This window comes from Pan paniscus, chromosome 18 (assembly GCF_029289425.2).
Source record: "Pan paniscus chromosome 18, NHGRI_mPanPan1-v2.0_pri, whole genome shotgun sequence".
Taxonomy (NCBI): Eukaryota; Metazoa; Chordata; class Mammalia; order Primates; family Hominidae; genus Pan; species Pan paniscus.
The window spans coordinates 20,444,449-20,466,421 of NC_073267.2; the positions used below are offsets into that span (position 1 = coordinate 20,444,449).

The window sequence follows — 21,973 nt, forward strand, 5'->3', positions numbered from 1 at the left end:
AGCCACCATGCTCGGCCTCTACGCATTTTATATGTGTTAACTCATTCAGTGTTTACAACCACCATATAATGTGGGTACTGTCAATATTTCCACTTTACAGATGGGGAAATGGAGGTACGGGAGGGGAAAGGGACTTGCCCCAGCACCCAGCCAGGGTTCAGCCCCAGCGGTTCTCTCAATGACTACCCTGTATCGTCTTCCTTCTCCATCCACCCCTACCTCCTCCTTCCCAATTTCTCAGCAGTTCTTTATTGGGAGCACATTGAGTCACGGCTGCTGCTAATTTATAGCTATTTCTTTACATCAAACTTCTGTTCAGAAATTGTTGATTTTCAGGGCCATTTCTGCCGCGCAAAGAACCCTTGAGTGACATTGTTATAGGATATTTTTAAAAGATCTTAAATTATAGACACAGTGACTGTTGAAATATCAGGACACTTGTAACCAAAAGCAGAAGTTTGGATGCCTATAAAACAACCAGACGGTTCACTCCAGACTGGAGATTGACAGGTCTCGGGCTTCACTGAGCCAAAGTGGCGCCCCCACGTGGCGACAGCTTAAGTTTACACAGCTCTCCACCCAACCCCAGCTTTGAAATTATGCAAGTTCTTGACAGATTGTTCTAAATTGGGGAATATTTCTTCATATCATTTCACATTTTGTGCAAAAAGCAAGACGTTGTTGAGAGTTTAAGGACACCACACTGTTTCAAATTTGCATTATTCCATGTTGCATAAAATGAGTCTGAGAGCGGTTTCATCGTGGGTCTTAACCCCCAAGGGACAGAGATGCCAGTCCCCGGGGATTCCTGGACAGCTACTGAGACCTCTTCCCTTCCTATAGGATGGCCAGCCGGAGCAGTGACAAGGATGGTGACTCTGTCCACACGGCCAGCGAAGTCCCGCTGACCCCACGGACCAATTCCCCAGATGGAAGACGCTCGTCCTCAGACACATCCAAGTCTACATACAGCCTGACGCGGAGGATTTCGAGTAAGTATCTCTGCTTTACCTTTCTGGGGGCCCTGGCTGGCTTTCCCAGACACTCTCCCACGGAGAGTCATGAAGGGCAGTGTTATTGCTGGGGGAGGGCGGCAGAGTGGGATGACAGTCCAGGAGACAGGGCGAGAGAGAGATAATGATGGTGTTACAGAGGAGGGCATCACACCTGATTGCTGCTGAGTTTAATCAAAAGCAATCATTTTGATTGATTTTTGCTTTATTAATTTTAAGTTTGATTGAATTGGCTGAATTGATTAACATTGTCAGTGTATATCATTTCAGATTCTGAAAGATGAGTGTGGCTATATTATATAGCAGGGCTTGTCAATTCTGGTGACTTTGGGAGCTAGGCGGGTTGCATCAGTGGCCAAGTGCAGAGGTTGCATAGAGATAAACATTGCCTGAGTGCAGTGACAAATGGCAGCTGCCGCTCTGTCTGGAGAGTTACTAGGGCAGGGTGGGGACTTCGGTCAATTGAAAAGCGAATGCCCCATTGAAAGGGGGGCAGGGTGTCTGCTACTCAGCTCTGGCCAATGGTAGCTGTATGGGATTGCGGGCTCCGTATTGTCTGATCTTTGTAAAGAGATATTGGCAATCTGGGTTTTTTTATGTGAAACATTCTTACTTTCAAGCCTAAACAAAATGTATGTGTGGCCATCAAATTTGACCACCCAATTTGTCCACTCTGTTGTGTGGCGTATGTGTTTGACCAAACAGCATGATTTGGGTGAGGAGGAAAAAGGAGGACAAACACCCAGAGGCTCCCAACCTCCTTCTGCTCCACAAAAGTATCTCTGCTCTGTGTGAACCGATGTCTGAAATTCACCAGACAGAGGGAAAAGCTTCAAATGCATGAAACAAATCCATTCAGGTGGAGATCATTGGTGTCCAACCTTTCCTGGGGATGGAGGGAAAAGAAAAAAGTAGAAAAAAAAAAAAGAGTTCAAGGGCATGAAATAGTGAAACAGAGGGAGCACTGGATTTCTTTAGGCCTCAGTCTTCCCATCTGTAAAATGAGAGGGCTGGTCTAGAGCTGCACTGTCTGGTATAACAATCACTAGACACACGTAGCTGTTGAGCACGTAAATGGTGTGAGACTGAATCTTACTGATGTTCTGTAAGTGCAAAATAAATACTGGACTTTCAGGACAGTGAGGAAAAAAAAAAAAGTCTGGGCACGGTGGCTCATGCCTGTAATCCCAGCACTTTGGGAGGCCGAGGCGGGAGGATCACCTGAGGTCAGGAGTTCGAGACCAGCCTGGCTAACATGGTGAAACCCCATCTCTACTAAAAATACAAAATTAGACGGGCATGGTAGCGCATGCCTGTAATCCCAGCTACTTGGGAGGCTGAGGCAGGAGAATCGGTTGAACCCGGGAGGTGGAGGTTGCAGTGAGCCGAGATTGCACCACTACACTCCAGCTCAGGCAACAAAAATGAAACTCTGTCTCAAAAAAAAAAGAGAGAGAGGATTTAAAGTATCTCACTAAAATATTTTTATATTGGTTCCATGTTGAAATGAGTATACATTGGATATAGTGGGTTAAATAAAATAAAATATTAAAATTAATTTTGCAGGCTGGGCGTGGTGGCTCACGCCTGTAATCCCAGCACTTTGGGAGGCCGAGGCAGGCAGATCGCTTGAGGCCAGGAGTTCAAGACCATCCTGGCCAACATGATGAAATTCCATCTCTACTAAAAATGCAAAAATGGGCCAGGTGTGGTGGTATACAACTGTAGTCCCAGCTACTTGAGAGGCTGAGCCATGAGATTCACTTGCACCTGGAAGGTGGAGGTTGCAGTGAGCCGAGATCCGCCACTGCACTCCAGCCTGGACGATAGAGCAAGACTCTGTCTCAAAATAAATAAATAAAATTAAATGAATTTTGCCCTTTTATTTGCATATTTTAAAAGTTGTGGCTGCCAGAACATTTTAAGTTACATGTGTGGCTTGCATTTCTGGCTTGCGTTATCTTTCTATGGACAGTGTGGGCCTAGATAATTTCTAAGTCTCATGCCCAGCTCTGAACACAGGTTATCTCCATTTAGCATACATCTATCAGAGTACCTCCCATGCCTCTGGCAAATGTCTCATAAAGACAACTGTTTGGGCAATTAGCAAGAATGCCATGAGCTCATTGCTAGAAGAGAGGGATGTGCAAAGGTTGGAATAATGAACTTGGGATCAATGCACTCTGCTGGTTCATGGAAGGGAGAGAGGCGGCCCGTAAGCGATGAGGTTTGAATATGAACCTTGAAGAAGTATAGTCGTTCCCATTTATTGGTCTGTGCCTACAGGCACATTCTGTGCCATGCTCTTTTCATGCCTTGGCTCTTCACCACATTCTTTGAGGTAGGTGCCGTTATTGACTCTATTTTACTGATGGGAAAACAGAGTCCCAGAGAGTCAAAAGAATATACCCGGAGTCACATGGCTCACTGGTAATGAGTACACGAGTAGTGAGTAAGTGGCTGAGATGGAATTCCACCCAGGCACTCTGGTCCCAGAGCTCACTCTCTTAAAGTGGAGACATCGTAGGATAATGGTTAGAGCCAGACTCTGGGGTCAGCTAGACCAGCCTGACCCCTGGCTCCTACACTTGCAAGTGTGTGACCTTCAGAAAGTTACTTAAAGCTTCTGTTTCCTCATCTATAAAGTGGGGATAATAGTAATTATCTAATAATTCAAGGGGATGTGAAGATTGTGATTGCACATATGCGATGATGTAGTGTACACAGTCCATTAGAGCAGTGCCTGGCGCTTAGCTGCTGTGATGATGGCAAGGTGACAATAGTGCCACCAAACTATCTGTCACAGAATCAGTGAGTATTTCAGAGTGTGGAGAAAGATGGCAAAGGTCATTTTGAAGCAGAGTAAACAGTGCAAGAATCTGCTTACCTGCAAAGTGGCCCAGGTCTGCCCCATATGTGACTGTCTTCATTGTTATTTCTGGTGGCTCTCAGGTCTTGAGTCAAGACGTCCCAGCTCTCCACTCATCGATATTAAACCCATCGAGTTTGGCGTTCTCAGCGCCAAGAAGGAGCCCATCCAACCTTCGGTGCTCAGACGGACCTATAACCCCGACGACTATTTCAGGAAGTTCGAACCCCACCTGTACTCCCTCGACTCCAACAGCGACGACGTGGACTCTCTGACAGACGAGGAGATCCTGTCCAAGTACCAGCTGGGCATGCTGCACTTCAGCACTCAGTACGACCTGCTGCACAACCACCTCACCGTGCGGGTGATCGAGGCCAGGGACCTGCCACCTCCTATCTCCCACGACGGCTCGCGCCAGGACATGGCGCACTCCAACCCCTACGTCAAGATCTGTCTCCTGCCGGACCAGAAGAACTCAAAGCAGACCGGGGTCAAACGCAAGACCCAGAAGCCCGTGTTTGAGGAGCGCTACACCTTCGAGATCCCCTTCCTGGAGGCCCAGAGGAGGACCCTGCTCCTGACCGTGGTGGATTTTGATAAGTTCTCCCGCCACTGTGTCATTGGGAAAGTTTCTGTGCCTTTGTGTGAAGTTGACCTGGTCAAGGGCGGGCACTGGTGGAAGGCGCTGATTCCCAGTTCTCAGGTAAGGGATGGCTTTGTGGTGTTTCCTCCTGGGAGCTTTTTTAAAAAGTGATTATTTTTATTTTATTTTACTGTTTAAAAGGCTTTCTTGGATTTTTAAAACTTTTTATTTTGAAATAATATTTGACTCACAAGAGGTTGCAAAAATAGCAGAGAGTTCCTGTGTCCTCTTGATCCAGCATGATAGCATCTTACGCAACCAGGAAATAGATGTTGGTAACTAACCTAGAGCTTACTCAGATTTCACTAGTTTTCTTTTTTTTTTGAGACGCTCTGTCACCTAGGCTGGAGCGCCATGGCGTGATCTTGGCTCACTGCAAACTCCACCTCCCAGGTTCACGCCATTCTCCTGCCTCAGCCTCCTGAGTAGCTGGGACTATAGGCGCCCGCCACCACGCCCTGCTAATTTTTTTGTATTTTTTTTTTTTTAGTAGAGATGAGGTTTTCCGTGTTATCCAGGATGGTCTCGATCTCCTGACCTCAAGATTTCACTACTTTTTATGTGCATCACTCGTGTGTGTCGTTCTGTGAAAATTTATCACATGTATAGATTCCTGTAACCACCACCACTCTGGAAGCCTTTTTAAAATCATCGATGCTGAGTTATTTAATAAGGAGAATGATTGCACAGGGTATAAAGCTATCAATCATTTTGACTTTCAGAAATTGATTTTTTTGGGGAAAAAGTGAAGGCTGGAAAACAGGATGAGGCATGGATGTTTTTCAGGCCAACTGTTAGATTGGCTTCCTTCCCCCTGTCCAGCCCAGGGAAATGTGGTTGGCTGCTCGGGAAGCCACCCACGGACCAGGCTGTGTCTCCAGTTGGCTGTTGGGCATTCCTGTCTACCCATTGTAGGTAGAAGGATGTGGGGAGCCCAAGGAAAGGAAAAGACCCAGCCACTCCTTCCTCCCTCCCTCCCTTCCCGCTTCTCTCTTCACTCCCTCCCCCTCCCTTCCTTCCCTGCTACCCTCTTCCCTCCCTTTCTCCCTCCTTCCCCTCCTTCCTCCCTCCCCTCCTCCCCTCTTCCCTTCCTTCTCTCCCTGTCCTGTGGGATGGCTGTTGTAGGAACAGGGACGGGAGATGGAGAAACAGGGGAGGGGGCTTTGGCCACCATGAGGTCAATAAGAGCTGCCTTCCAGGCCAGGCGCAGTGGCTTATGCCTGTAATCCCAGCACTTTGGGAGGCTGAGGCAGGAGAATCACTTGAGTCTAGGCATTCAAGACCAGCCTGGGCAACACAGTGAGACCCCGTCTCTACAAAAAACAATTTAAAAATTAGCTAGGCATGGTAGTGCACATCTGTAATTCTAGCTACTTGGGAGGCTGAGGCAGGAGGATCTCTTGAGCCTAGAGTTTGAGGCTGCAGTGAGCTATGATCGAGCCACTGCACTCACTCCAGCTCACTCCAGCCTGGTTGACAGAGTGAGACCCTGTCTCTTAAAAAAAAGAAAAAAGTTGCCTTTCCATGGGGAGCCATTTGGTGACGTGCAGAGAAAATGGCCTTGGGTCCAAGCTGCAACCTTCCTCCCAGTGCCTAGCTGTTGCTGGGCCCCTGTGCTCCCTCACCTCACTTCAGGTGAAGTGGAGGTAGTAACACCACCTCGCAGCGAGGGCCTGGCGGGTGGCGAGCACTCCACAGTGGCAGGCCCAGTTGTCAGGAGACGACGTCTTCTATTGTGAACCCATTCAGAGTGAGCCTGTAATGCGTCGCCTTCCAGTGCACTAAGCGGTAATCACACCTGGTGAATATCTAATTGGGCAGACAAGAGGCGGGGAGTGTTCCCGTTCACTCCTGATGCTGAGCCTTCTTGCGGCAGAGGAGCTGGCGTCTCCTCAGCTGAGTTAATCTCAGGGCTGCCGTCTCCTTTCCATTTGAAGAGGGACAGCCAGGCCTGTTTCAGGTCACTGCGGGAGCAGGTTTCTCCCAGACAAGGGCTGGCTCCTCACCCTTGATAGAGCTGCAGGCCGTGCCTTAGTTTCATGGGGACCTTTCAGTGCCTCTATAAATTAAAAGTATTCATGTGTATAGGGCTGAGTGCAATGGCTCACACCTGTAATCCCAGCACTTTGGGAGGTTGAGGTGGGAGAATGGCTTGAGCCCAACAGTTCGAGACCAGCCTGGGCAACATAGTGACACCCTATTTCTACAAAACATTAAAAAAAAAAAAATTAGCCAGGCATGGTGGCATGTGCCTGTAGTCCCAGCTACTTGGGAGGCTGAGGCAGGAGGATTGCTTGAGCCCAGGAGTTTGAGGCTGCAGTGAGCTATGATTGCGCCAATGCACTCCAGCCTGGTCAATAGAGTGAGGCCTTGTCTCTAAAAAAATAAAATAACAAAAGTGTGTATAAAGTTGAAATATTGCAGGCAGGTCAACTGCTCTAATTGCTCATCTGATTTACACTCTGGTCTGTCACACTCGGGCTTCCAGCCTTGCTGGTGCTATTATCAGCCAAGTAGTGGCTGTTAATGCCTTTAATTGTGGGTTTGACTCTTAAATCCTGGCTGTAAATGCCTTCTGTCTCTCATTCCTGATGATGATGAGTGTTTTCTTAGTACTGTTCAAAATAGTTTTTGGAAGCGTCATCTGGACCCTTAAGATATTTGTTTTCCTTCTCTTCTCCCCTCTTTATTATTCTTTGTTTTTTCTTCTCTGATCTGCTCATTTCTTCATTCTGTTTTTCTTGAGGTCCTATTATATGCCCGGCATTTCTAGTTGGATTAATAAAAATGAATACCATACCATTCCTAGCAGCAGGAAACTTCCAGTCTAGTGGGAAAGACAGTTTGGTAAACAGCAAGCCATAATGCAGTGTGCTGCATGCGGTAATAAATGGGCAATCAGGACTCATTTGCTTTTTTAAAATTATTATTATTATTTTTTATTTTTAGAAACAGGGTCTTGCTCAGTCGCCCAGGCTGGAATGCAGTGGTGCAATCACAGCTCACTGCAGCCCCAAACTCCTGGGCTCAAGAGATCCTCCCACCTCAGCCTCCCGAGTAGCTAGGACTACAGTTGTATGCCGCTGCACCTGGTTAGTTTTTAAAAAAATATATTTTGCAGAGATGGGGATTTCGCTATGTTGCCTAGGCTGGTCTCCAACTCCTAGTCTCAAGTGATCCTCTCACCTCGGCCTCCTAAAGTTTACTGGGATTATCGGCATGAGCTACTGAGCCCTGCCAAGACTCGTTTTATTAAGAATGATCAAAATTGGCCTTGAAAATGGGCACCATATTGAAGACTGAGGTACCATCTCTCAGTAATTCCAATATAGCAGGTCTTGCACCGTTGGAGTGGATCAGGATGTATTTGCTCACATTTGGGGAGCAAATGTATTTCAGGCAGAAGTTTTAAATGATGGAATCCACTAGGAAGGTCATGCTATATGAGTATTTCACTTTGAATACCAGACTCATACTAGTGAGGCAAGAAGCTCACACAAAGAGAGGCACTGGAGACTCTGACTGAGGGAAGAATATGCTCCTATTGCCCAGCTAATGCTTACTCTGGAAATTACGCTCTTTGAGTGGAAAAGCCGGTTGTCTTACATGCTGCCAACAATCATATGAAAAAGAGCTCATCACTGATCATTAGAGAAATGCAAATCAACACTACAATGAGATACCATCTCATACCAGTCAGAATGGCTACTATTAAAAAGTCCAAAATAACAGATGCTGGTGAGGTTATAGAGAAAAAGGAATGCTTATACACTGTTGGTGGGAGTGTAAATTAGTTCAGCCATAGCGGAAGACAGTGTCGCAATTCCTCAAAGACCTAAAGACAGAAATACCTTTCCACCCAGCAATCTCATTACTGGGCATATACCCAAAGGAATATAAATTGTTCTATTATAAAGACACATGCATGCGTTATGTTCATTGCAGCACTATTCACAATAGAAAAGGCATGGAATCGACCTAAATGTCCATCAGTGATAGACTGGATAAAGAAAATGTGGTACATATATACCATGGAATACTATGCAGTCATGAAAAAGAACAAGATCATGTCCTTTGCAAGAACATGGATGGAGCTGGAGGCCATTATCCTCAGCAAACTAACCCAGGAATGGAAAACCAAATACTCCGTGTTCTCACTTGTAAGTGGGAGCTAAATGCTGAGAACACATGGACACAGAGAGGGGAACAACACACAGTGGGGCCTTTCACAGAATGGAGGGTGGGAGGAGGGAGAGGATCAGGAAAAACAACTAATGGGTACTAGGCTTAATACCTGGGTGATGAAATAATCTAGACAACAATCCCCCATGACACAAGTTTACCTATGTAACAAACCTGCGCTTATACTCCTGAACTTAAAATAAAAGTTAAAAAAAATTAAGTTCTGCAAAAAAAAAAAAAAAAAGAAAGAAAGAAAGAAACAAGCTGGTTGTCTTTGGCCGGGTTCCCTAGAAGCAGAGCCGGAGATGGGGATTTGGATGTAGATTTGTTGCCAGGGCTGCCATAACAGAGTACTACAAATTGAGTGGCTTAAAGCAACAAAAATTTATTGTCTCACAGGCCTGGAGGCAAGGAGTCCCAGATCAAGGCATTAGCAGAGTCATGTCCCCTCTGAAACCTGGAGGGGAAGCCTTCCTTGCTCCTCCTCGCTTCTGGTGGTTGCAGGCAGTCCTTGGAATTCCTCAGCTGGAGCTGCGTTGCTCTAATCCCTGCTCTAACATCACATGGACATTTTTGCCCTGTGTGTGTCTGTGTCTCTTCTCTTCTTTTTTTTTGAGACGAGTGCTGCTCTGTCGCCCAGGCTAGAGTGCAGTGGTGCGATCTCGGCTCACTGCAAGCTCCACCTCCCGGGTTCACGCCATTCTCCTGGCTCAGCCTCCCGAGTTGCTGGGACTACAGGTGCCCACCACCACGCCTGGCTAATTTTTCGTAATTTTAGGAGAGATGGGGTTTCACCGTGTTAGCCAGGATGTTCTCGATCTCCTGACCTCATGATCCACCTGCCTCGGCCTCCCAAAGTGCTGGGATTACAGGCGTCAGCCACGTCTTTCTCTTCTTATAAGGACACCGGACACCAGTCATATTGAATTAGGACTTACCCTACTCCAGTGTGACCTCATCTTAATTTAAATAACGACATATACAATGACCCAATTTCCAAATAAGGTCCCATTCTGAGATACTGGGGGTTAGGACCTCAACCTGTCTTTTTTTTTTTTTTTTCTGAGACAGGGTCTTGCTCTGTCACCCAGGCTGGAGTGCAGTGGTGTAATCATGGCTCAATGCAGCCTTGAACTCCTGGGCTCAAGCAATCCTCCTACCTCAGCCTTTCAAGTGGCTGGGACCATGTGGTACCACAAGTGTACACCAACATGCTCAGATAATTTTTTATTTTTTGTAGAGATGGAGTCTCATTATTTTGCCCAGGTTGGTCTTAAACCACTGGGTTCAAGCGATCCTCCTGCCTTGGGAGGATCCCAAGTGCTGGGATTAAAGACGTGAGCCAGAATAGCTGCCCTGATTGCTGATTTTTGTTAGAAGCTAACATCTGCCTTCACCAAATTGGTTGGTTGGTCAGTGGAATGGAAAGGAGAGGAGGCAGTTGTGTAATGGTATACAAGACAAAACTATTCAATTTCTTACTTTTAGCCTATTCTAATGGAGTGTGGAGTTGAGCTAATGCTTAGTGTCTAGTTATACTTTCTTCTTGGAAAACCCATGTGGAAGATGAATGGGTGGCTTGTGGGGCCAGCATATAGGCACCTCCTGGTTCAAGGCAGAACATCCCATCTGTCTTGCAACATCCTATCTGACTGCATCTTTGATCTTGGCATTCGGGAAACTGGCAGCTAATGGAGCTATGGCATTTTTGGGGTCTCAGTGATAAGGTTGGCCGGAAGATAATGAAAATAAGACCATACAGTGAGTAGGACGAGGGGATTGACATAGACATGAAATTACACTGGCTATTTAGAGAAATTCTGCTCATCGGAATGGATTGAAAGCCATTGAAATCTGTGTAGGCTCAACTCTTTTAAAAAATTATTAGCCAACATGGTGAAACCCCGTCTCTACTAAAAATACAAAAAGTTAGTGAAGTGTGGTGGCGGGCACCTATAATCCCAGCTTCTTGGAAGGCTGAGGCAGGAGAAATGCTTGAACGTGGGAGGTGGAGGTAGCAGTGAGCTGAGATCGCGCCATTGCACTCTGGCCTGGGCAACAAGAGTGAAACTCCATCTCGAAATTAAAAAAAAAAATTATTAGTTTTAATTGTGGGAAAATACACACACCATGAAATTTACCGTCTTAACCATTTTTGCCTGTACAGTTCAGTGGCATTAAGTACATTCACATTGTTGTGTAACCATCACCACCATCCCTCTCCAGAACTCTTGCAAAACTGAAACCCTACACCCATTAATCAATAACTCCCCATCTCCCTCTCCCCCCAGCCCCTGACAACCATCATTCTACTTTCTATGAATCTGACAATTCTAGGTACCTCATATAAGTAGAGTCATAGATTATTTTTCCTGTGGCTGGCTTGTTTCACTCGGGATAATGTCTTCAAGGTTCATCTGTGTTGTAGCATGAGTCAGAATTTCCTTCCTTTTTAAGGCTGAACTGAATAATATTCCTGTGTGTGTGTGTGTGTGTGTGTCTGTGTGTGATATTTTGTTGATTCATTCATCCTTTAATGGACACTTGGGTTGCCTCCACCGTTTGGCTATTATAAATAATACTGCTATGAACATGGGTGTGCAGATGGCTTTTTGACCAACTGTGTGTGTGTTTTTAAGCCGTAAAAATATCCACGATGTAGGTGGTTCATTTTCTCTTGAGTTCATGTGGTTTGGGGAAGGAATAACAAGGGCAGTGGAGAGATTAGATGCCCCGTGGCCATGCGGGAACCTTTCTGAGCGTTAGGAAGGATACACAGTTGTATCCATTTGGCAAGGCTCATCCAGTATTCCTAAAGTTTGTGCATTTCACTGCATATAAGTTTAATCTAAAAAAAAAAAACCCACCATAAACAAACACTGAACTCTGGTTAATGATATGCCGAAATGTGTATGGGTGCCATGGTCTGAAGTTTTCCTAAATTCGTATGTTGAAATCCTAACCCCGAGGGGATGGTATTCAGACGGCCTTTGGGGCGGTGGTTAGGCCATGAGGGCAGAGCCATTCTCAATGGGATTAGCGCTCTTGTAAAGAGGCTCCAGAGAGTTGCCTTGCCCCTTCCTCCATGTGGGGCAAAACCAAAAGGTCCCATCTATGAGGAATGGTCCTCAGCAGACGTGAAATCAGCTGGTGGCTTGATCTTGGACTTCTCAGCCTCCAGAAGGGTGAGAAATAAATTTCTGTTGTTTTCAAGCCACCCAGTTGATAGTATTTTTGTTACAGCAGCCTGAATGGACTAAGACAGTGAGGAAGTGTACCAATGTCAGCCACTTATTTTGAAATGCGTTCAAAAAAGATAGAGTGATAGATGGATAGGGAAGAAGCAAATAGAGCATATTTTAAATATAATTACAACATTGTTAATATCAGTAACTGTTCATTTCAGAATCTAGGGGATGTATCTAAGAGTGTGCACTGTACAGTTCTTTTGTTTTGTTTTGTTTTGTTTTTTTTGAGACTGTGTCTCACTTTGTCGCCAGACTGGAGTGTAGTGGCATGATCTCGGCTCACTGCAACCTCTGCCTCTCGGGTTCAAGTGATTCTCCTGCCCCAGCCTCTCAAGTTGCTGGGACTACAGGTGCCCGCCACCACACCCAGCTAATTTTTTGTATTTTTAGTAGAGATGGGGTTTCACCATGTTAGCCAGGATGGTCTCAATCTTCTGACCTCGTGATCTGCCCATCTTGGCTCCCAAAGTGTTGGGATTACAGGCGCGAGCCACCGCGTGGCCGCACTGTACAATTCTTTAAGCCTCTCTGTATTTGAAAGTGTTGAGAGTGTAAGCCACGGCCAGGCACGGTGCCTCACATCTGTAATTCCAGCACCTTGGGAGACTTAGGAGGGAGGATCACTTGAGGCCAGGAGTTCGAGATCAGCCTGGCCAACATGGTGAAATCCCATCTCTACTTTTTAGTACAAAAATTAGCTAGGTGTGGTGGCGCATGCCTGTAGTCCTGGCTACTCGGGAAGCTGAGGCATGAGAATCGCTTGAATCCGGGAGACAGAGGCTGCAGTGAGCCAAGATCGCACCACTGCACTCCAGTCTGGACGGCAGAGCGAGACCCTGTCTCATAGAAAAAAAAAGAAATGTAGACTGGGTGTGGTGGCTCATGCCTAAAATCCCAACACTTTGGGAAGCCAAGTGGGAGGACTGCTTGAGGCCAGGAGTTCGAGACCAGCCTGGGCAACATGAAGAGACCCTGTTTCTACAGGGAAAAGGGAGAGAGAGAACGTTCATAGGAAAATGCTGAGGAGCAAAAGACAAGAAGTACCGGTGCCAGTTAGGAAAAATTGCTGTGGTCTCTTAGGTGAGAGGTGGTGATGATCTGGACCCCGTGTAAGGTGGCGGTGACAAAGGATGCAATTTGAAAGCAGAGGCTTTGATGCCCAGAAGCAGCCTTTGAGGAAACTATAAACAAGGAATATCAAACAGTGCGGGGTCGGTTGGGGGTGGTCAAGTGGGTTTCTACTACTGTGATGGTTCTCTTACTTTAACAAGCATCCGAATCAGGTGGGAGCTGTGACTGTGGAGCCTCCAGACCTCAGCCTCCCTAATTCTGATTTCCCACATCCTGGGTGAGAGGCCCATGAATCTGCACTTGAGCCAATGGGCTGGGAGATTCTAATGTAGGTAAACTCTGGACCTCGTTCCGAGAAACACTGGGTGGCTGGTGGAAGGTGAAAGGTGAAAGGTGGAAGGTGGAAAGGGTTCGGACATTTGACCTGCCCAGACTTGCATCTAAAACTTGGCTCTGCCACTTAGGGGTTGGATGTTGTGATGGTTTCATAAGCTGGCGTGGCAAGTGCTGTGCCCAGCTGCTTCAGTGGCCGGTGTGCAGGGTGCACCCCATACAGGGCTGCCACTAAGATGATATTTTATGGAGCCGTTCTGGGAAGGAGTAGATTCAAGTTAAAGTGCTCTTAGGCATTCATGTAGAAGAGTTCTGAGTCATGTCAGGATGCAGTATCTTACATTACAAAGCCAGATTGCCCACTGAAGAGGAATGTTTGATTTGGGCCTGGAAGAAGAAAATATGTTTAGTCAAAAGTGATATTTGCACACTGGAATGTTGGATATTTATGTTTCCGAACATTGCTTCAACCTGAGATTTGCACTGCCCAAATGAAAGCCTTTTAGACCTTTGATGTCTAGAATTCAGAGCATTGTGGCTTAGGAAGCAGAGTCTGTGCATGTGGCCACTAACCAAGCTGTCTTCTCCAGTGTCTGCTGACACCTGGGAAAGTCATCTGTTATCCTAGGTTGGGTTCCTCTAAAGACAAAGATTTGAGTGCATGCATTTTCTTTAGGAAGTGATGCTGAGAAACACCAGAAGAGAAGGGAGGAAATGAGACCAATAAAGTGTCTCACCATTGTGGGCAACTAGAGCTTAATCATACTGGGGAACTCAGTGTAGCCTACCCCAGGGGTGAGGGAGCTGGGGTATTTATTCGCCGAGTTCCCATGTGGCATGGGTTGCAGGATGCTCCCAAAAGTCCTTAATTCCCTGGGCACCTCCAACTTGCCTTGTGGGCACAAGTAGGAAAGACTCCACTGGCCGAGAGACCTAAGCAGAGATGTAGGGCTGACAGTAGGCAGTCAACGAAGTCTGTTCTGGTCGGGGCTAGGTGCTGTGGTGGGCACCTTTAGCATTGCTACACTTTCTCTTGCCACCCTCAGGGCTCAGAATGCAGCATCTTCCATGCCTCACCTTCTCCCTGCTTGCCATCTCTCTTCATTTCCCCTTTCTTCTGATCAGGAAGGTGCAATGCAGATGAATAAGAACATTGGCTAAGCGGAAACCTGTAAAGAAAAAGATGCCAGTCCCCCCTTCTTATAGAGGTGCCCAATCTTTGCAAGTGACTGTCTTGGCAGCCATGTCTCTCTCTGAGCTTTTGGGGGAACGGATGACAAAGAAAATCTATAGCTGTCTCCACTCAGCCAATGCTCCCTCTCCCCTCATCCCTTTTACACGTAGATACTGGGAGTAGGGAGGATTGTGAACGCTGCAGAACCACCTCTCCACCTCTCACAAATCGCAGAGAGAGATGTTGTGTCCCACATGTTGCTGGCCCCTGGGTACTTCTCCTTGGTCTTCACTTTGGGCCAGGGCAGCGTGTTCTGGGGTCAACAGGAAACACCCTCACTCAGCATCCTGCTGATGTACAGGAAAAGGTTTGGCCAGCCCCTGGGGCAGAGTAAATACCCCATAGACATCAGCATTTGTTGTTATTTCGTGTTGGTATCTTTATTTATTGATGTATTAGAGACAGGGTCTCACGCTGTCACCGAGGCTGGAGTGCAGTGGTGCGATCATGATCACTGCAGCCTCAAACTCCTGGGCTCAAGTGATCCTCCCGCCTCAGCCTTCCAAGGAGCTTGGACCACAGGTGTGAATTACCACGCCCAGCTAATTTTTAAATTATTTTTTGTAGTGACGGAGTCTTACTGTGTTGCCCAGGCTGGTCTCGAACTCCTGACCTCAAGCAATCCTCCTGCCTTGGCCTCCCGAAGTCCTGAGATTGCAGATGTGAGCCATCACGCCCAGCCAAATAAAAGGGTTCTAGTCTTGGTATCTTTGGCACTTGGAAGGAACTCAATAGATGTCTTCTGAATTGAACAAATACTGTGTAAAGAGCATGCGCTTTTGAATGAGACTGATCTGGTTAAAAGTTCCAGCTTCACCATTTCCCAGCTGTGTGAACTTGGGTCTAACTCCTAGGCTGTACATTAGGGATAATAATTCTTACTGCATGGGGATCTGGGGGAGCACTGTGAGGAGAGTGATGGTGGCAAGCTCTCACATAGCACTCACTGTGCACTGGGCATTCTGCTAAGTGCTTTTATTGTGTCAACTATTATTATCACCCCATTTTATAGATGAAGAAACTGAGGCATGCATTAAGCAACCCATCCAAGCCACAGAACTGGGACTTGAACCCATGTCATCCAGCTGCAGAGGCTGTACTCTCAGCCACTCTCCTCCATGGCACTGCTTCTTTCATTTATTTATTTAACCTTTTTTTAAAAAACAAAACAAAACAAAACAAACCTTTTTTTTTTTTTTTAAGAGATTGGGGAGTGGGGGCAGGCATGGTGGCTCACACCTGTAATCCCACCACTTTGAGAGGCTGAGGCAGGCAGATCACCTGAGGTCAGGAGATCGAGACCAGCCTGGCCAACATGGTGAAACCTCATCTTTACTAAAAATACAAAAATTAGCTGGGCATGGTGGTGGGCACCTCTAATCCTACCTAGCTACTCAGCAGGCTGAAGCAGGAGAATCGCTTGAACCCGAGAAGTGGAGGTTACAGTGAGCTGAGATCGCGCCACTGCACTCCAGCCAGGGTGAAGGAGCAAGACTCCATCTCACTCCTGTAATCCTAGCACTTTGGGAGGCCAAGGCGGGGGGATTATGTGAGTCAGGAGTTCAAGACCAGCCCAGAGAAAAAGAGTGAGATCCCCATCTCTATAAAAAATTTAAAAATTAGCCTGATGTGGTGATGCACATCCACAGTCGCAGCAACTCGGGAGGCTAAGGTGGGAGGATCACTTGAGCATGGGAGGTGGAGGCTGCTGTGAGCTATGATGGCAACACTGCACTCCAGCCTGGGTGACAGAGCCGGACCCTGTCTCAAAAGAAAAAACCCACCAAAACCAAAAAGACTCAAAAAAAAGATGGAGTCATGCTATATATGCTGAATAAATGGTGATTGGGAACCCAGGTGCCAGAAGGTCACAGGGAGGGACCCAAGGAAGGAACGCACCGAGAAGGGGGGAGATTGAGACACAATTGAGATTGAAACCAGAAGGAATTGGCTTAGAATCTGATTTGTGTTTCAATTTATACTACTTTGGTCATAACCATGCCCCAGGCAGACAGTCGATAGAAGAATTTTTTTTTTTTTTAAAGACAGAGTCTTGCTCTGTTGTCTAGGCTGGAGTGCAATGGCATGATCTCGGCTCACTGCAACCTCCGCCTCCCGATTTCAAGCATTTCTCCTGCCTCAGCCTCCTGACTAGCTGGGATTACAGGCATGCACCACCACACCTGGCTAATTTTTGTATTTTTAGTAGAGACAAGGTTTCACCATGTTGGCCGGGCTGGTCTCGAACTCCTGACCTCATGTGATCCACCCGCCTTGGCCTCCCAAAGTGCTGGAATTACAGATGTGAGCCACCAGCACCCAGCTGAATAATTTTTTTTTAAAATGACTTTATTTTTTAGGGTGGTCTTAGGTTTATAGGAAAATTGAGAGGAAGGGACAAAGGTTTCCCATATACACCCTGCCTCTACACGTATGTAATCTCCTTTGTTATCAGCATCTCCTACCAGAATGGTACATTTGTTACAACTGATAAACCTACACTGACACATCATTATTACCCCAAATCCATAATTTACATTAGGATGCTCTGGGCGTTGTGCATTCTGTGGGTTTGGACAAATGTATAATGACATGGGTCCACCATTGTAATGTCATCCAGAATAGTTTCTCTGGGACTTTTTTTTTAAGCCAAAATACTTGATAATTTGAGGTGCTCAGAGTTATGTGCTCATTGGACCCGATACTTGGAAACTGCCTGGAGTTACAAACGCCCCCAGCCTGCCTTGTCAGCTGCCAAAAACCGCCTGGTAAACAGAGACATCTTACTGCATTTTGTATTTTGAGATCACTCACCACCTGGTACCTTACCAGACGAGGCTTTTGACAAGGCAAATGCCAGGTTTCTTAATGAGAAATCCCTCTTTAACTTGCCCTGAGCTGCTGTCAGCCTTGACCCTCTCTGTAGAGTCCTGGCCTTTGTGTGTATATTAAAATTGTTTCCTGCTCAGGTTCTGATGGACAGCAGTGTTTTGGCAATGTTGTGTGGCCAGAGCTGGGCCCAGGCCAGCGTCTTACAAAGCAGCCATTAACTAGAAGTTTCTTTTCATGCGGTCCTTCATGTTTTCTTCCTCCTTAAATAGAAATTGATTTTGCATTTTAGATATCAACGTGCACTTTTTTGTTTGTTTTGATTTGTTTTTTTAGAGACAGGGCCTCTAAAGAAAGAGGACAGGTTTTTTTTGTTTTGTTTTGTTTGTTTGTTTGTTTGTTATTATTATTATTTTTTTGAGACAGGGTCTCACTCTGTTGCCCAGAATGGAGTGCAGTGGTGCAGTAAGAGTTCACTGCAGCTTCTACCTCCTTGGCTCAAGCAATCCTCCTGCCTCAGCCTCCTGAGTAGCTGGGACCACAGTCGTGAGCCACCATGCCTGGCTAATTTGCTCAGCCATGTTGCTCAGGCTGGTCTTGAGCTTCTAGCTCAAGCAATCCACCTGCCTTGGCCTCCCAAAGTGCAAGGATTACAGGCATGAACCACCGTGACCGGCCTCAACATGGACTTTTGATTCCTAGTTATAAAATGAACTAGAAGAGGAACCAGAGGTGATTTGGACCAACTTTCCTGTTATATAGACTAGAGAACTGCAGCACAGAGAGGTTGAGTGACTTGTCCAATGTCACATGGCTTTCGGGCAGGAGGTCTTGCTGTACTGTACCAACACTCACTGTACTAACTTCTATACCCCACAAGGGAGGCGATCTCATGATAGCTAAGAGCATAGACCCTGCAGTCATACAGACTTGGCTTCAAGTCTTGGCTTTGACATCCACTAGAGGTGTAGGCTCAGGTGAGTTACTTGTCATCTCTAAGCCTCAATTTCCTTGTCTGTAAATGGGGATTGTGTGGTGTGCTGGCTCCCAGAGCCAATTGTTAAGTTTTCAAGAATTTTGCAAGCTGGTTAACATCATCACATTGATAGCTGGAGACCAGCTATTGTGTATGAAATTGACCAGTGTCATAAGTTAGAACCTCTGCCCACCCCACTCCAAGAACTAAAGATTTACCACCACAACACTGATCGCAGTAGTACTTACTTTAAAGGGTTATTGTGGGCAATCAGACTTAGTCGTTATGAAGCATGAAGATCAGAGAGCCTGGCACATGTTTACAGTGGTGCCATATCATGGTCAAAAGCACAGACCTAGTGTCCTTTAATTTTCAGGTCAGAGCCAGCCCAACCACTTCCAGCAGTGTGACCTTGGGTAATTACTCAATGTCATTGATAATAATCATTGCTAGCTCTCCCTGAGTGCTTACCATGGATCATTTACTGTTCTAAGGGTTTTCATTTCCACCCAGGGGCTATTATTATTCCCATTTTACAGTTAAAGAAACTCAGGCACAGAAAGTTTGAGTAACTTACCCAAGGCCATGAAGTTAGTGAATGGAGGAGGCTGTGTTCCATTGAACATGAGGAGGCTGTGTTAACTGTTGCCCTGTCTCACTGAGGCTCAGCTTGTTGGAAAATGGCAAGAATAACAACCCCAACATCAAGGGTCATAGTTAGGCTGTCATCTGATAATGCCTGTGGCATGAGGCAAGGCCTCAATTAATGTGAACTTCCTACTGGTAACACTAAATAAATGTCAATGTCAGTCATTACCATGATAATTACATTGAAGTCTTCCTAGCCAAGAAATTTCAACTCAGTTTGATTGAGGAGAATAAAGTAATAATTGTCATCCAAGCAATTCATCAACTTCATGTGGGATTGAGAAGATGAGGCTATGAGCTCTGAGTGGTCGGTGGGTGGGTGGCCTAGGTTTCTGGTGGTAAGCTTCAGAGAGAACATGAAGGGCTTTGTTCAGAGAGGGAGAAGCTGAATGTTTCCAAGGGCTGTCAACATTGATTGACCACATATGTATGGCAGGTTCCGGGCTATAAACATGAGTGAGAGCCTGGTCCCTGCCCTTGAGACTCTCATCGTAGTGTAATAAGTATGAGCATTTGTCAGATGTGTCCTGTTTCCTGACACTGTGCAAAGTGTTTTCTATATGTGGTCCCACTGCAGACTCACTCAAGCCTGTGAGGTATGGTGACCCTCCTTCATTCTACACAGGAGGAAACTGAGGTCCTGGTTAATGAGTGACTCACCTAAAGTTATTCACCGAATGGTGGAGCTTGGACATGAACTTAAACAGGGTGACTTCTGAGCTCAATATTCTTATTACCTGAAGTTGCCTTTGAAAAACAGCCATGGCCCTCAATATCTATCATATTAGGCTGGGCACAGTGGCTCACACCTGTAAACCCAGCTCTTTGGGAGGCCAAGGCAGGAGGATGCTTGAGGCCAGGAATTCAAACCAGCCTGGGCAACAAATCAAGACCCCTTCTCTACAAAATAAAAAATTAACCAGGAATGTTGGCGCACACCTATAGTCCTAGTTACTTGAGAGGCTGAGGCAGGTAGATCCCCTGAGCCCAGGAGTTCAAGGCTGCAGTGAGTTATGATTGCACCACTGCACTTCCAACCTGAGTGACAGAGCAAGACCCTGTCTCAAGAAAACAAACAAACAAACAAACAAAAAAGGATGACATTGATATCTATGAATGAGAAAACTAATGGGGCTATAAGAAAAAGGTCTTTACATTTCAAGCAGCAGCAAAACTGACTTTGGCAGCTTAAGGAAATGATGAATAAGATGATGATAGGCTCATTTATTAAATCTGGGCTGTAAGCCCTTCACATATATTAACCCATTTAATTCCCACAGCAACTATATGATTGGTGTCCTTACTATCCCTATTGTACAGATAAGAAAACTCAGGCCAGGGAGTTAGGAAACTTGCCCACAGTCATCCAGTTAGTAAATGGCAGAGCCAGGACTCATGTCAGACTCTCTGGGAGAAAGAGAGGGTGGTATTGAAAGGATAGTGGAGCAGTTTATAGTATCAAAAGAAGTGAATCACCAAGCCCTCAGGGTAGCTCTGGGAATCTCTAGACTAGGTGCCCATGGACTTCTCTCTAGAGCAGTGCAGCCCAACAAATACAACATGGGCTGCATATTAATGGGCCATATACATGGGCCCATATACATGACCCTAACTTTAAATTCCTAGGAAACACATTTTAGAAACTAAAAAGAAATAGGTGAAATTTACTGTAATATTATTTTATGGAACCCGATACATCCAAAGTGTTATCATTTCCACAAGTCATCAAAGTAAAATAGTATTGATGTGAAATTTTACATTCATTTTTCACACTAAATGGTTGAATCCATTGCCTCTTTTACATTCACAGCACATCTCAATTTGCACTAGCCATATTCAAGTGTGCAGCAGCCATAAGAGGCAAGGGGTTCCTCTACTGACAGCAAAGCCTTAGAAGGATCAGATTAATTGACTCGGCTCCATGGACTGAGGTCACTCCCTCTTCATTTCTCTCCATTCGAGTTTTATTTCTAGGTGATAGAGAATCCAGTGGGTTTCCCCCTTGGGCAGGGTGTCCAGGGCAGGTGCAGTCAGATATGTCTAGATGGTGTGGCTAGAAGGTGTTTGATCTTGACTTTTACTACAGCTGGTGTTGGCCTCAAGATGTGTGTAAACCCAGTGTTGAGAGAAAGAAGAGAAGAGGAGAGGTGAGATTGAGGGTTTAGTTTCAAAAGAGCTTCTGTCCATGCTGGTGACCCTATGACCTTCCTTAGGGAATTAAACTGGGCAACCGAGAGGTGATGTGTGGAGGCAGAAGGTCGGATCAGCTCATCAACATCACTGGAATAAAGGCTGCACATTCCGGTGGGGAGACCAGCTGGGGGGCAGCTCTGACTCCCCACCACCCAGGGCTCTCTCAATGGTCCCTCAGTGTTCTTGAGGCCAACAGTAGAGGTCTGCTTCAGCACCAGGTCCCACTGAGGCCCCAGCTACTGCCGGACAGTCCAGGGGACCACATCACCTGCACATAGAACCTGTGTGAGAGAGGAAATTGGTTTCTGGGTGGCACAAAGGTGGTCATGGAGGCCTGTTTATCTGTGGCATGGAAGGACTTGCCTCCCGAGATTTGTGTGATGTGTCAGGACCCTTTGGGTCACCAGGGACACAGCCCCAACTCAGGCTTCCTTCATGGGGGACAGGGGAAGAGGTACTTAGGGAACTGAGAACCCTAGGAGTTCCCTGAGCTTCAGGCACAGCTAAATTCAGGGACTCAAACCTTGTCATCAGATAGACTCTTACACAGTAGATTGTCAGAATCAGTGACCACCAGCTGACTCCTGTACAAATGCCCAGTGTCAGCCCCACCCAAATCACAGCCAAAGAGCTTCTGACACTGGAAAAAGTGGGGAGGGGAGGAGTGCTAAACAAATAGAAGCCACAGATATCTCTTCTGTGGCCCCCCAAAACCACAGACTGAGAGAAGGTGC

The 21,973-nt window shown here is 46.3% G+C and overlaps 1 protein-coding gene across 6 annotated transcripts in view; it reads left to right on the forward strand.

Annotated features, from left to right (window-relative positions):
- SYT17 (synaptotagmin 17) overlaps positions 1–21,973 on the forward strand; it is a 99,928-nt gene that overhangs the window by 11,493 nt on the left and 66,462 nt on the right. For all 6 annotated transcript variants that reach the window (XM_034939957.3, XM_003830565.7, XM_008956018.5 and 3 more), the window contains 2 exons: positions 844–992; positions 3,966–4,585. In XM_034939957.3, coding sequence (XP_034795848.1) covers positions 845–992; positions 3,966–4,585 — 768 coding nt within the window. In that variant the 5' untranslated portion in view covers position 844. The remainder of the gene's footprint in view (positions 1–843; positions 993–3,965; positions 4,586–21,973) is intronic.